We start from the raw sequence: 14,413 nt of genomic DNA on the forward strand, positions 1-14,413 counted from the left end.
TTTTAGTTACACAAGTTATAAGGACGCTTTACACTTATTATAACACACCTACTCCCACTAGTAGACTCAGAGTCAGAAAGCTCATTTCCTAGACTAAGGCTTTTAGTCTAAGGCTTGAGAGAAGTCACGGCGGAATTGTGGCGGGTAAGAATACGATTATACGCCTAGTGATTTTAAGGTAATGGTATCGACTGCGTTTCGCGCTTAAGCCTGGCCGTAGAGGTGACCATACCTTAGTAGGCTGGTTCTGTGACTGACTTAAAGGTATCGCCAGCTGCAATGCCTGCTTTAGGTAACGATAGGGAAGGAAATTCTACCGCGTACGCTGCCCTATAGATTATTTAGAGGCTGGTCCTCACGCACAGCGATACGGTCCCTTTATAAACCCGCCAAACCATTAAGATAGCGAGAGTAACGACTAGAGTAATAATAATGATAATAGTCCCTATACTCCTACCGGTAGTACCGATAGTACTAGCGGTGGTAGTACTAGCGATAGTAGTACTGGCGATAGTAGTGCTAGCGATAGTAGTACTGGCGATAGTGGTACTCAGAGCGACTCTTCGACTATAAGTCTTCTAGAGATATAGGGTGGGATAATTAGATGTCGTCGGCGTATAGTTCGGCCTTATATAAGAGTGCCTAAAGCAGGACGGGGTGGCTAGATATAGGGGCTACAGGGAGCATTTTCTTACCTAGATTACCAGAAATATATTTTTGACCTATGCTATAGCACTCTACGTGGTCTGAGAAGAATACTAGGCGGTGTAGGTAAGAGCCTGTATTCGGCCTAATTAGGCTTAGAGTAAGCTATGATAATCTTATTGGCTCTCTGAAAATTCAAGGTATCTAATTGGTGGATTACTAAGAGTGGGTCTACGCCTGAGGCATACACCCATTTTGAAATGAAACGATATTTTAGCGTTGAAATTGAAATTGAAATGATATTTTTAATTTTCAAGCGAACTTAACAGCCCTACCACTGACCACTGAAAAGTCCTGCAGAATATTTGACCATTCATCTGATTGGCTCTGTCAAATGAAGCTGTGACTTGCAGGGCTCGAAACAAGGCAATGATCGTCGTGGCTCGAGATGAACGGAGAAAGCCTCTTCCGTCTGTTACCGGTACATTATTGTTGTACCTTGGGATTTTGATATACCCTGTTTGCACAAGGGATGTATATCTGTGCGCGTAAGTCGACGTACAACAATATCAGGGTCTGCGGTATGCAAGAGAGAGACGATCAGTTCTTACGCACAACTACCGACCCTCGATACGTCAATTAGGGCTCGGGTATTGGAGCGAGAAACCCGAATGCCAAGGAATTGGCACGGAGATATCCCTTTGATCTTGCACAATATCCTGCTGACCCAGGCAACTCCGCCTATCTCGTTTGTCAATATAATCCACCGACCTTGCAAGCTCGAGCGCCGACGCAATTCTTCGGCTTGGCAATTACCATTCTGGCACGCAAAATCTGCCCCTTTCTTGGTTTTAATATCGGGAAGACTCGTAAAACTCGAGTTACCGAATTAGGACGAAGGCCTAGCCAATCAGGAAGAAGACACCTATTTTACACCATCTCTACATCGCTATATTCTCTATCAAGGGTCTTCCTTTTGAGATAACTTCGTCAGGGCCCGATTAGGATTCACGATCTAGGCAATTTAGGAACTCTAGTTAATGGAATTCGGAGTCTCCCTAATCAATGTTTCGAGTCTTCACGAGCTCCCTGCGAATCTCCCCGAGCTACTAGCTCCTCTTTACTCTTTCTGCATACCCAACAGCATAAAAATCGAATCGTTGGACATAATCGGAGTCCGAATATCGGTCCGGACTACCAGATTAAGGGGATAAAGCGTAGATCGAAGGTGGATCAGTCTCATTGTCGTCTTGGCACTGGGCTGTTGTCAATGAAGTGCCAAGTTTCCGAGAGGCCGGATCCTGAAGTTCGCCAATGAGTACGAAGTACAGTGTACCGTGGGAAGGCCGGTGATAACGGAGCCACTTGCATGCATTTTGGCCAGAAGGTACGCCTGATCAATACTATACTCCGTAACTACGGAGTAGCTATTTCTAAATTAGGAAGTCTAGACTTTACAGGGCTAGCCTTATGGTATGCCAAACACGGTGTACTTTAATAAAGTCAATGAGAGGGAATGTTCATTGAGAAGGCATAAGGCCTCTTTAGTGGTTAGTGAGTAACCATTGACGGTCCTCATGAGCGAGGGTGGGTAGAGTCAAGGCATTTGATACGAGTCAGAGGACAGAACAAGAGTGGACTATAGGGACCGAGGCACGGGATCCTTCAAAGCGTACGGAGTAGCGTAAGCTTGTTTGTTGCCTGCCCGTGCGGTGACTTGGGACTGCTTAGTTATCTGGGTTTTAGACAGCTCTAGACGTTGGGAGGAAGCTGTAGACTTGAATTGCATGAGCTCCTACCAATTCGATGATCGAGGGTCTAGAAGACCTTGAGACTTCTTCGGCGGAAATGTGGATATTACAGAAGATCATGACGAGTAGATTGCGGGTGGATTGCTATTTGAGAGCCTTGGCTTTTCAGGCTGTGCCATACCCTGAGGTATCGTTGACTTCCACAAATGTCTGGGAGTGATGTATCCATACAAACCGAAGACTGACACGTCAACAACAGGCAACAGTCTCACTAGCAATCTTCGGTGATCGGCGCAAGCATGGGCAGATGCAATGCCGCCTCCTAAGTTACAACATTCTAGGACTCAAGTAACTCTAGCGTAAAGGACGCGTAGATCGTAATAACTGGCCTGAAATCATATCATTCGTTATGGCCAAGCATATAAACACCTCATCTAGCGCCAAAACTCATCAAGAAACATACACAACCTGCAAGCAAGGCATTGAACCGCGGCCGAAACAGCCCAGCAAGAAAAAGAAGATATGGTATCTTCATCCAAAAGTACAAACCACTATAGAAACCAGTCCATCCAAGCTAAGTTCCTTCATACCGCACTGTAGCCACCGCGCGAGCCCGCTCCTTGCAGAGTATTGACCACACGACGGAGCCAATCCTGGAAGAGGTAAGGGATATCACGGATAGTGTCGCCGTGAGGGAGGAGGTCCCAGCCACGGGCGCCGTAACGGTTGTAGTTGAGCCAGGAGCCGAAGATAAGATAGGCGGCGATGCCGAGGAAGGCACTGAATAGAATGATTAGCAGGGCAATTTAATGCGGAGGCCGCAAGAAAATGAGGCTCCTAAAAATGAAGAAAAACTCACATGATAAGCAGCCAGGTAAAGAAGCCCCAGCTCTTAGATCCGGGAGTATCACCCTTCTCCTTATCGTACTCATCGCAGGCATACTTTGTGCGCCAATCCAATCTCAGGATGTAAGTATCATCATCCGACGGACCAAAGCTCTTGAACTGCAGACTACTGGTGCTGTTGCCCGACGGCACATCGCCGCCTTCCTCACCATCCGCTCTCCGTCGTCGCTCCTTCGTCTCAACGTCATCTCCAAGTGTATTCAGGCCCTCCAGTCCAGATCGCTCGTGGTCGCACTGGAAGTCAATGATAGCGCCTGCCTTCTTGGCCTTTTGGTCATTGCCATCTCCCTTGTACGAGCCGCCTTCCAATTTAACGCGTAGTCCCTCGGTCTCCGGGTCGAGATCCTTCAATCGCTTCAGTTCTGGGTTCTTCGAGCCCTGGCCAACGGGGTCGAGCCCAACGATCGGGAAACCGAACGTAGAGCCGCCATTTCCGTCCTTCGCTACTCGGTGCACGAATCCGCAAACTAGAGAAATACATCAATTAGTGTGAACACCCCAAGCAAAAGACCAATTCAACATGGTCGCGTCATCTCAGCCTGGAACGTACCGTTTTTGCTAGTGCCGCACGTCGCATCGCCGTACCGAGCAGCGCCGCCGAGGATATTGCAGATATTCAATCGGTAGGTCGTATTCGTCACGAAGTCATCTGTCGTCGCGGTGTGGGTCACCTCGTGAACGCCTTTTAGGGGACTGAGATCGTATTTGTAATTGTCGAGCTTGATGTGCGCGCAGTCGAATCCGGACGCGGATGCCAGGCTCGACAGGAGGGTGGAGAGGAGGAGTGAAACTCCGCTTGATTGTATTCGCATTTTGGTCAATGTGCCGTTGGGTATTTAGGTGGCGATGGGTAGCGTGGAAGGACGCGGGTGAAGGCTGGGTTGAGGCTTTCGCGCGAACGGAGCTCGATAGCTCAAGTGGAGATGGTCACGAGGGACAGCTGTACACAGGACAAGTGTAACCAGTGCAGTTTAGTCAAAAATGGAGGAGAACTGGTTACCGAGTTCGGGGTCCCTGTGAGGTTGAAAAGTGACGATGACGGGGATGTTCCTACGGAGGTGTTTCGTTTCTCCGGTGGCGGTGTTTTGGCACTAAAATGTGCTTCACTCAACTCGGAATGAAGATGCCTCGAAGCATTTGAAGCTATCTCTGCAGTTGAATAGTTCAATGACTATTTAAAATCTTTTTTATATTCTTCAGAGAAAGTAGCCTATGATGTCACCCCAGATGTCACCTCAGTACCCGACGGCCTACCACCCGATGTATGGATGTAAAGAAGATAGAAGCAAAATAGAAGAACCGATATATCCGAAAAAGAAGCCTAAATAAGGCCTATTAATACTCTGCACCCTATATATTTACTGTATAGATCCCTATCCCTACAAACACCAACCTCATCCAGCTCATCGCCACGCACGGACCACCCACTCAAACCCGATATCAAACACGCAAACCAACCAACCCGCAACGAGGACAGAACAAATCCCAGACCCGAAAGAACAGACAAATCCCAAAGCCCAACCAAATAACCACCCACCAGACAGCCAAAATGGTGCAGCCGCGCATGGTAAGCCCAACCCCCACCAAGCTCAAACGCGACAAACCCCACCAAAGCCCAGCTCGCAAGCTAATCGGATCAACGCGCAGCTCACAAAAGCGGACGAGACATCAGCCAATGATGAGAATGAAGTCCGTCGCGAGGATCAGGAGAAGATCAACCGGTTCAGTCGGTTGCATCAGCGCGAGACCGTGCTCCAGGAGGAGTTGAAGGGGAAGCAGGTATGGACTTTGGACTTTTGAGGATTTTGTTTTCTGCCATGTATTGGATCTCTTGCTAACTGGTTTATAGAAGGATAAGGAGGATTTAGAAGAGGTTTCGATGGAGTTGGAGCTTGCTGATGAAGATGAGCTTGTGCCGTAAGGAATACCCTTCCCATCTTTTTTGCTTTTGTTTATTTTTTCGATAAATGTTCCGTTATCTCATATTGGAGTATTGCGAAGAGACCAAGAAAAGAGCAAAAAAAGAAAGAAGCCATCACTAACAACTCTCACAGCTACAAAATCGGCGACTCATTCTTCCAACTACCGCTATCAGACGCGCAGGGAATGCTCTCAACATCAACAGAGAAGATAGACGCAGATGTTTCCAAGCTGGAGGACTCGCTTGGTGAGCTGCGTGAGGAGATGCAGCAGCTGAAGGTTGCACTCTATGCGCGGTTTGGTCGGAGCATTAACCTGGAGACTTGACTAGGATGAATTGGATGTATTACCACTATCACTTTTTGTCTCTTGGGACTTATTTCTCATGATTTTCTATTATCTATTTTAAAAATGGGGAACGAGGTTGACAATTTTCAATTGTTGTCTAGATTAACACGCGGGATGGATGAACTTTATGATATGTTTGTTCATGGCATCTGCTTCATACCTGATAATTATGGGTACATGGTATGAATATGTAGATAAAGCTAGACATTATAAGTCAGATGGAACCACAGCTCGTTATTATCATTCAAATAAAACACGGTAGTAAAGAGGTATCTAAGAAGGCGGGAAGAAAAAAGGAGAGAAGAAAACACGAAAGGAACCATCAACGAAACCAGTAGGCAAAACAGATGGCTCCACAAACCTGTGGCATATATTTAGGAACGGCAGGGTTCCACACGAATCGACACAGATAACAGTGATGCCCAGCCATCTGGCTAGCGGTGACCAGTTCACCGATCTAAAACCAATGTGAGGGTCCTCCAAATCAATAAAACTGAAGTCATGGCCGCACTTCTGTACGCCGATGATGTCGTGGGCCTCGTCCAGGAGGGATATATATACAGCGCGCGCATTTGTGTTTTATGTGTTTTCCGTGTGCGAAAGTTGGTAGATCACCGGAACTTGGCACGGCAGCGGCCCATGATCTCATTCTGGCAGACCAGTTCAGCGCTGAATTCACTGCCGTCTAGTGTAAGGTAGATATCGAAGTAGACACGGTAGAAGATGCCCTGGGGTGTATCCATGCGCTCGAAGTCGGTCTCGAGGTTCTTACGAGAGAGATCGGATGTGAGTGTGACGAGTTCCTTGATGCCTAGGGAATATTAGTAATTTGTACAAGGAAAATGCAATCTCTCAACTTACGTGGATCCTTGGTATACTCGGGGCAGACGTCCTCATCGCAGGCGTACAGCACGTCCTCGTACATGAGGGTAGCGCCAGGTGCAACTTGACGGAAGAAGCTGACCTTGACTGGTTCGCCAATCCTGACACGCTCTCCCTTTTGGACGAAGATCTGACGGGTGTACTTGCATCGATCGCGGCCATCCAAACTCGGTACACGGTACTGTTCAGGGTGATAGCCCTCCTTGAATGGCTGAAGCGTGGCCATGAGGTAGTGTCGACGTGCCACACGGTGCGTAATGACCCGCTCGGTGATACCTGCGGTGACTGCGCCCTTGACAATGGCCGCCACAGAGTCCATCGGGCGGACCACCTTTGTCTGATACTGTGGCGGCACGTGGAGCTTGATCTGCTGGAAGAGGTATTCTGAAGCACCAAATCCACCCACGACCAGAACGTTCTACACAACTGTTAGCACTGCATTGAGACTAGGATGAGATGCTCTTACCTGGAGCAGACGGTTCTGTGCTTGAATGGCGATGATCTGGTTGCGCACCAGCTCGAGGATACGGTTCACGACAGGCTCGAAACACTGAAGGATCTCCTCGTTCGTGAAGGTCATGTAGCCTTCCTCAATACCAGCATCGGGGAAGTCGGCCTCGATACCCACGTCCACTGCCCATTTTTGCCCGTTGTTGCGGAAGTCGGCCTTGATACGGTTCTCAAAGTCCATGATACACTTCGCGTAGACCTTGCCCGCAGTCCGAGACCCATCCGGCAGCTTCATTTTACGGATCTTGGCGCGCAAGATGTTACTGAAATTGCGATTCAGTGCCGTCGAACCACACGAGTCACCAGACCCGGCAGTACATTCCATCACACTGAAAGGCGACTCTTCCTCCACCTCATATGCGATCAAATCCACGGTACCACCACCACAATCCACAATCAAAATAGCATCGCCCACCTTCAAGTTGAGCAGTCCGCTCTTGGCACAGAACAAGGCGGCTGCCTCGGGCTCTGAGACTAGCGTGAGACGGTTATCGTTCTCGTCGCGCAAGAAGCCAGCTTGGATAGCAGCGGTCCGCGTCGCAGCCTTGCCGGCGTCGTTCCAAATAGCCGGTACCGTCAGATAGTAACGGATATTGCGTTCCTCGCGCGTGAACACCTCTCCCAGGGCCTTTTGCAGGTTAGCGCGAATGGCTTGTCGTAGCTTGAAGAGGTAATCGGCAGCGACATCGATTTCGGACTTTCCCGGGGGGAGGGGGGGCAGGTTGATGGGATCAATGTAGGTGTTTCCAGAGAGCATCAGCTGGAGCTTGAACCACTCCACCTTCTGCACTTGGGGCTTGGGGTATCCGGTTGGGGCGAGAGCGTCGGCAATATCGGGGCCCCATCCTACCACCTTTTGGTATTGGTCGTAGTAGAGAACGGTGGGAATCTAGGAGAGCAGATCGTTGTCAGACTAGCGTTCCTGGGGTGTACTTGTTAACTCGCGCTCACCTTTTGTTTTGCGTGGGTTCCGGCGCCGGGCCATTCCGTGATGATATCCTCGCTGGCCTGGTTGTTGGTCGCAAATGCATATGCGACACCCGAGAAGGTTGTACCAAAGTCAATACCGACAATCAGTTGGGCCTTGCTCCGGCCACCACCCTCAACTTCGACCGCAGGGTTGCGCCCTGGATACTGAGTGTTGGACAGTGACGGTGGAATGCTAGGAGCCATCTGCTGTTGCTGCATCCCATACCCCGGCGGGCCGTTCAAGGGAGCATTTGAGTTGTATTGGAGGTTTGTGGTGATGGGCGGGGGCTGTTGACCATGCGCCATTGGACTAGTTGGTCGGTTGTTTGTGTAACTTGGCGGTCGGCCTAACTGGGGTTGGGGCTGTTGATGGTTCATTGGAAGACTTGTTGTTGATGAACTGGAGGGGGGTGATGAAGGGGTGGGAGGGACAATCGGGTTGGAATTAGGAGGAGATTTTTTGTTCCTAAAGCCAAAGGACTTAAATCGGGAACTCATGAGGTCCATATGAGGCAACAAGGAAGGGACAAGAGTAAGAAATCGGAAGGGGGGGGGAAAGATGAAAGAGGGGGAAAGTGAGGCTGAGGGATGTAAATTGTGGAGATCAAAGAGACTGAAAGAATGACAACACGGAAGATAATTAGTTTACAGTAATTTAGTTTAAAATTAGGAAATTATTAGAAGATGAAGAAGATCAAGAAGATTGACGATTTAAATCCCGACTCTCTGGTTGAGGCTGAGAAACTGGTTTATACTAGTTCTACTTAAATGTGGCCCCATATATAGTCCTTGTTTATAAGATACCAGAATCGAGTACGGAGTAGTAGTTTCGCTATAAACATGTGAATCGCCAAATTATTCAAATTCTTGTTATTTCGAATGCATTCAGGCTCACAGTTTCTCTTGGCACCCAGGTCTTCGCGGGGTAGGGAGTATATACATGTTCTTGAGACATGTTCTATTCTATGTACATCGAGGTAGTATAACTATAGAGGTTCCCAAGTCTCCCCTTTTCACCGAACCAACACTAATACCCCAGCTGGATTACTCTCTTTCTTTGTCCAAAGTTTGGCCCCCAAAGGTGAAAAATAAAAATAGGAACACAGCCTTGTCTAGCCTCGAGGTATATTGGCTACTCCCATACCGCCCTATATACCGCCTGCCTAGGAAGCATAGTTGGTGTGTTTATTTTGTTTGAATGGGGTTTTGAACCGGCAGAACCGGCAGGATCTTAAAAGCGGTATGTTGTAGCGACCAGCCCCATTAAACTGCCAGTTTTCGCGCGACCCAGTGGGAGGGTTGATAAAGATTCTGAAGCATGCTGTTAGGGTCCTGGATGTAGCCGCAAGCCTTCCGAGCTCCACGCTTCTCAAGGCGGAAGCCCATGTGCTCCACGAGGCTCAGCACTTCTTCCTCGGATAACTCCACATTGCCCGGCTCGCCAATTCCAGCCCCCTCGTATTCGGAGCCACTTCCTCTACGGGAGTGGCCGTCATCGAAATGCCATAATAATGGGCCCACGTTGATCCAGAGCCCATTTGGTTTGAGGCTATGTCGGATCGTCTCGATGTACCGAATAAGGTTTGGCGCCGTGTCAATGAAGAAAATAGTCGTTACTGCATCGAACGTCTCGTGGCTCTCGGGCTGAGTATAAAATACGGTAAAATCCGCTGCGGTCATGGACATTGTACCTAAGCGGTGACCGGCACTGGCAGCCTCCTGCATGGCGAACCCGGGGTGCACCTCAGGGATCATAACTTGCTGGAGTTGCTGTGCTCGTGATTGGAGATTGGAGAAATGCAATGCAAAAGGATGAAGGGCATGCTTTGCCGGTCCGTCAGTATGATTCAGAACCCAGCTACTGGCTAGCAGCTGGTGATAGGAGATCTCGTTCCCCTCAGCATCATAGCCTGCCATGCAGATCTCAAAAACTAGACGGCCCAGACCAGCGCCAGGGACTAGAACACGGATTTGCTCACCGCTATCACGCCGTGTCTGGAACTCCTCGTGGAGATCCTGAAGAACGGGGTCATAGCAGACTTTCCTCTCGGGTCGTCCTTCGAGGCTCCAGTCCCGATAGAACTGGCGTATCGTGGAATGCGCTTTGTTGACATCTGATGAGGTTGCTACGTCATGCCAATATTGAGTAGGGTCCGTTTTGTCGGGATTTGCTGAAAGACCGAATGAGTGAAGACCCACCGCCAGAATTGCATCGGCGATATCGGCGTTGGTATCAATGGCATCGTCCACTTTATTGAAGTTATCAAGGATGGAGAATGGAGGCTCCGAGAGCATCTGCCAGTGTGCCGAGGGCAGGGCATAGAAAGCTTGCCGTCGACGATGGGTAGTATTCATATGCGCATTTCGCCGATATTGTCTGTGGATATATTAGCCAGAACTTTGCGATTGTATGTCAATTGGTTGTTTCGAGGCAGAAAATACTGTAATCAACTGTCCATTCACGTACCTGAATGAGTCGAATGCAGCAAATAGCACCCTACGCTCTTCAGGATCAGCGAAAGGGTTGAAGTCACCTCCCCAACCGTTCTCCTCCTCCCCGGTCTCCGGCTTTTGATGCTCGGCCATGCGGTGGTTGTCAGCCTAGCTCCACTCTAAAGGTGCTGATCAATGCTACAGGTTCACCCGTCCCATGAGAGAACTGACAGTGACGAAGAAGGAACAATTGTTGAAAAAACGAGAAGAGTATATGGAGGGGCAGACAAAACAAGTGGGAATTCCTCCTATTGGGTCAATTGGTTTACCGCTCTGCTCTCCGCCTTCTCATCTGGGAATATAAACACCATAGGATGGGTGTATAGCTGTAACAAATATAATTTAGGAATATATATATGCATCTGTTCACTGATCTGATGAGAGGTTAGGGGTCCGATGATCCTTCATCTGCCTATATTTGACAGTTGCAAAAGAGACAAAGAGAGGACAAGTGGTTTTCTGCCGGCATAATACCTTAAGGGAATGAACCAATAGTGGCTGTTATGGCGAACCGTATTGTAGAGGGGGGATTCGATATCGAATTCCCGACTTTCAACAACTTGTCTACATACCATTCCCGCCACAGATTTCTTCCTTTACACCGAGAACCGGTGAACACCAAATATGGCGACCGAAGCCCCACCAGCCGTTCCTTTGGCGGAACTAGCTACTCCCGCCGTCAGGCCTCAAGAGCTCTCATTCAGCTTGCCCAGAGCTTTGCATACGACGGCACATGTTCACTTGACCTTCTTGGGCAATTGTGCCACAGTATTCCTGGCTACCTCATCACCAGGTGACTCGGGCGGCTCTATCAAGCCCATGGGAAGTTTCGTCTATGCGATGCCTGATGTAAGTACCTTATCTGCCAACTGTGGAATCCTTGCCATGTTTGAGGAAAGACAATGTCATTTTCTTATGTCATACCATATGGAGGAATGGCCTTATTGTTTGGCATAGCCCCAGAATGGGTCTTCTCTGATCAGTCGGAGTGGGATATACTGCAATATGCCGCGAACCCCAACCTCAAGCTCCCATTGGCAGAGGAATTGTCAGGCTAAACGGATATCCCCGAACCTGATAATCCAAATTCCTGATAATTCCAATATAATTACTTGCTATCAGGATATGGCTGACATCTATACAGCGCACTTCGCCCAAGTCGACAATATCAACAACACTCTACACATCACCATCTAGCATCGAATACACAACGCGCATAGCCAAGATCCTGGCTCGAAGATTTTCGATGCCAGTCTATATTGGCTGCAGTATTGACCCACATAGCATGGGCTTGGAAGTCGCGGAGGAAATCGATGGGCTGACCAAGATCGTCGACGTAATCACGGAGAAATGGAAAGAGCACAAACAGGAGAAGGCTGGGAATGCTAGATAAACGTTTGAAAAAATGCAAATTTATTCCAATCGACGGTCAGAAAAAAGTACCTAATTGGATCTATCACTGGCCTGATTTACTCAACCTAACTTACCACCGATCTCAACCAGATCCCAACACTAGCCTTCAACAGTCTCCGCCGGGAAGCGATCACCAGGTCACCGGCAAAGTCCAATTATAGTTGTGTCGGGTTCATGGGAGATCTTATCAGCCATAACTACAGGCCGAGTGGCGTTGATGCCTTTACTCGGGGATTCCGACAGCCGTAATAGAAAATCAACTTGAATCTAAGACGCAAATATAACTAAGCTTAATTGCCGCATGTGAGACATCACATGCACGTTGATTCCACTTTTCACCAGGATACCAGGTATCTATGTTGTGCTTATCACTATTGCATCCATTGTGGACATTCTTTAACTCCACAGCATATCGACACTTGCATAACTTCATATTCCATTCCTGACAATCGCATCATCAGACCCACAATGAACGAAGAATAGGAAAAACAAAATTCTCCCCACAATACAAGCGAAAAAAACCCAAACCCAAAAAAGCTTCGAACCTCCATCTCCTCGGTAAACAACCCGAAACATCTCCGGTCCGTCGAGGAAACCCCCCATTTGGTCTGTGACACCCGCCGACTAGCACACGGAAGACATCGGGAGTCTCGGGTTGACAACCGTGACAGTTGGCGAGCAGAGCAAATCGGAATGACTCGGTTAACGGGTGTTTCATCTCGATCGTTGTCCCGCTGTGGGGCGTTGAGCCGTGGGCACACAGAGGTGAACATATTATTTGCTCCGTCCAACGTACGTTGTATCTTGATCTGGATTGTCCATTCTGAATGCCCTCAAGTCAAGTGGACATCGCCTGGTTTATCCCAGACACAGAGTCGTATCTGCCCTGCCCCTTGAAAGTGGGGGCAAGGGTCAAAGCAATGTCACACTATGACTCTTTTCACTTCGGAGCCGGCCGACGGTGTCTTTTATCGTATACAATTGGACCCGTGGACGGCTCGGTAGCGGCTGCTGATAGTCGCGTACCATGATATGTATGTCGAAAGTATAAAATTAGAATGGGGGCCGATTGCCCGTCGCAGATATGGAAGTGTTCCAATTGGAGCCCTCGCACTACACCGCAAGTTCCGAAACCTAAGCAGGGCACCAGGCCCTCGTGTCTAGCTTCAAACTAGCAACCCAACAAAGCATCAATATATATTTCTGCAGATATCATTGGGGAGGGGCGCGGTCAATGCACTTACACGTGCCATTGCAGACTCCCCTGCATAATATATGGATATTAGTTCCGGCAGGAAACCTATTTGGTTAGGGTTAAGCGTTTAGCTGCAAGACGCATGTCGGTCCTTGCCAAGTTGGGGTCATGATAGGCGGTTATTTGTTTCTTTTTTTAAATTGAAAACATTCAAATTAAGTTCGTCGGCAAAGTACGCCGTACTGTCACGGGTTGGGGGTCTCGGGGCGAGTTCCTTGGAAGTACGGAGTAGAGTGCTTTCTAACCGAGGGGTGTGCGGGGAAAAAGGGCTTGGGATGGCGACATTGGAAGCGGATGGGCTCATGGGTGGCACTATACCTGTGTTGATTCTAGTCAAATCATGTTGACCAATACCACCCGGTGAGTCGCGGGAATTATTATTCTCGCTTGATGAGCCGACCGGGAAAGTTCCGAAGGCGCATCCGTGACCTGGCAATGTATAACGATAGATTCACAAAGTACGGAGTATCCAAGCGGCTGATGCTGTCTGTGCCCCATGATCTTTGCTGTTTTTGCTGTTTTTGCTCTTTTGGCCCTTTTCTTTCTTTTCCCCTCTGCACATCATTCATAGTCCACTCTATCCACCGGTAAAGCCCAGTAACGTGCAACCAAGGCACCAGTCGAATTGCGCTGGAGATATTCTCCATTCTCGGTAGTCGACCCAGATTGGATGGAAACCCGGACTAGAGATGGCTTGGCGATTCAAGTTGGGCTATCTTGGGATATGGAGTGACAGAGTCGAGCCCTAATCCATGTACCCGACCTCCGTACCCAGGAGATATACAACCCTGGACAGCGTTCGGTTAAAGCTCGGGAAACCAGCCAAAGCAAAAGCCAAACCTTGGACGGCGTCGAAAGCTAAAAAGCAAAAGAAAAGAGAAATTCGGGCCAACACATCCGATTCCATGTGGTCCCGGTGCACTTCCGAAGTCGATCATCAGGGCTTGTGCAGAGGGACGAGATCTTCGTGGACGTATCCTCTTTTTTCGCCCTCGTTTGCTATATACTCTATGTTAGCATTACTAGTCCGAAGTATACTAGATTAATTGTCTATGCACTCTGCACTAAATGGAAATGGGAGTTCATGGAAATACAACTACTGACTCGTTCATCCCAATCCACTGCCACCTCCACTGCCGATCTCGGGATCACTTGCTTGTCTTACCAGTCTAAGATGTACATCTGCGCTATAGAGAAGAGGAAATAGTCAAGTCTCGGCTCAGATCCGCTGAAGATTCCTTAACCATATATATGCGACGGAGTACGGAGCACGGAAGATCGTAATACTCTGCGTCGATCTATAGTTCGTTTTTTATTATTT

General features: G+C 48.6%; 5 protein-coding genes across 5 annotated transcripts; 2 read left to right on the plus strand and 3 right to left on the minus strand.

Moving 5' to 3' along the window:
- Positions 1-2,980: 2,980 nt before the first annotated feature.
- On the minus strand, positions 2,981-4,114 carry N7518_005896 (autophagy-related protein 27; the record flags this gene model as incomplete). Its single annotated transcript, XM_057186823.1, has 3 exons — positions 2,981-3,176; positions 3,256-3,769; positions 3,853-4,114. The coding sequence occupies 3 exons, from the start codon at positions 4,112-4,114 to the stop codon at positions 2,981-2,983; spliced, it is 972 nt and encodes a 323-aa protein (XP_057038526.1).
- Positions 4,115-4,851: 737 nt separating this feature from the next.
- N7518_005897 (tubulin-binding prefolding complex subunit GIM3) lies at positions 4,852-5,549 on the plus strand (the record flags this gene model as incomplete). Its single annotated transcript, XM_057186824.1, has 4 exons — positions 4,852-4,869; positions 4,950-5,081; positions 5,152-5,219; positions 5,357-5,549. The coding sequence occupies 4 exons, from the start codon at positions 4,852-4,854 to the stop codon at positions 5,547-5,549; spliced, it is 411 nt and encodes a 136-aa protein (XP_057038527.1).
- Positions 5,550-6,181: 632 nt separating this feature from the next.
- On the minus strand, positions 6,182-8,237 carry N7518_005898 (Hsp70 family protein; the record flags this gene model as incomplete). The annotated part of the gene is made up of 4 exons (XM_057186825.1): positions 6,182-6,381; positions 6,432-6,870; positions 6,919-7,851; positions 7,914-8,237. 4 exons carry the CDS (start codon positions 8,235-8,237, stop codon positions 6,182-6,184), a joined length of 1,896 nt encoding a protein of 631 aa, XP_057038528.1.
- A 957-nt stretch (positions 8,238-9,194) lies between these two features.
- On the minus strand, positions 9,195-10,517 carry N7518_005899 (uncharacterized protein; the record flags this gene model as incomplete). Its single annotated transcript, XM_057186826.1, has 2 exons — positions 9,195-10,308; positions 10,399-10,517. The coding sequence occupies 2 exons, from the start codon at positions 10,515-10,517 to the stop codon at positions 9,195-9,197; spliced, it is 1,233 nt and encodes a 410-aa protein (XP_057038529.1).
- A 531-nt stretch (positions 10,518-11,048) lies between these two features.
- Positions 11,049-11,817, plus strand: N7518_005900 (proteasome assembly chaperone 4 family protein; the record flags this gene model as incomplete). The annotated part of the gene is made up of 2 exons (XM_057186827.1): positions 11,049-11,273; positions 11,569-11,817. The coding sequence occupies 2 exons, from the start codon at positions 11,049-11,051 to the stop codon at positions 11,815-11,817; spliced, it is 474 nt and encodes a 157-aa protein (XP_057038530.1).
- Between the last annotated feature and the right edge of the window lie 2,596 nt (positions 11,818-14,413).

Source organism: Penicillium psychrosexuale, assembly GCF_028828465.1.
Source record: "Penicillium psychrosexuale strain IBT 29551 chromosome Unknown utg000004l, whole genome shotgun sequence".
NCBI lineage: Eukaryota > Fungi > Ascomycota > Eurotiomycetes > Eurotiales > Aspergillaceae > Penicillium > Penicillium psychrosexuale.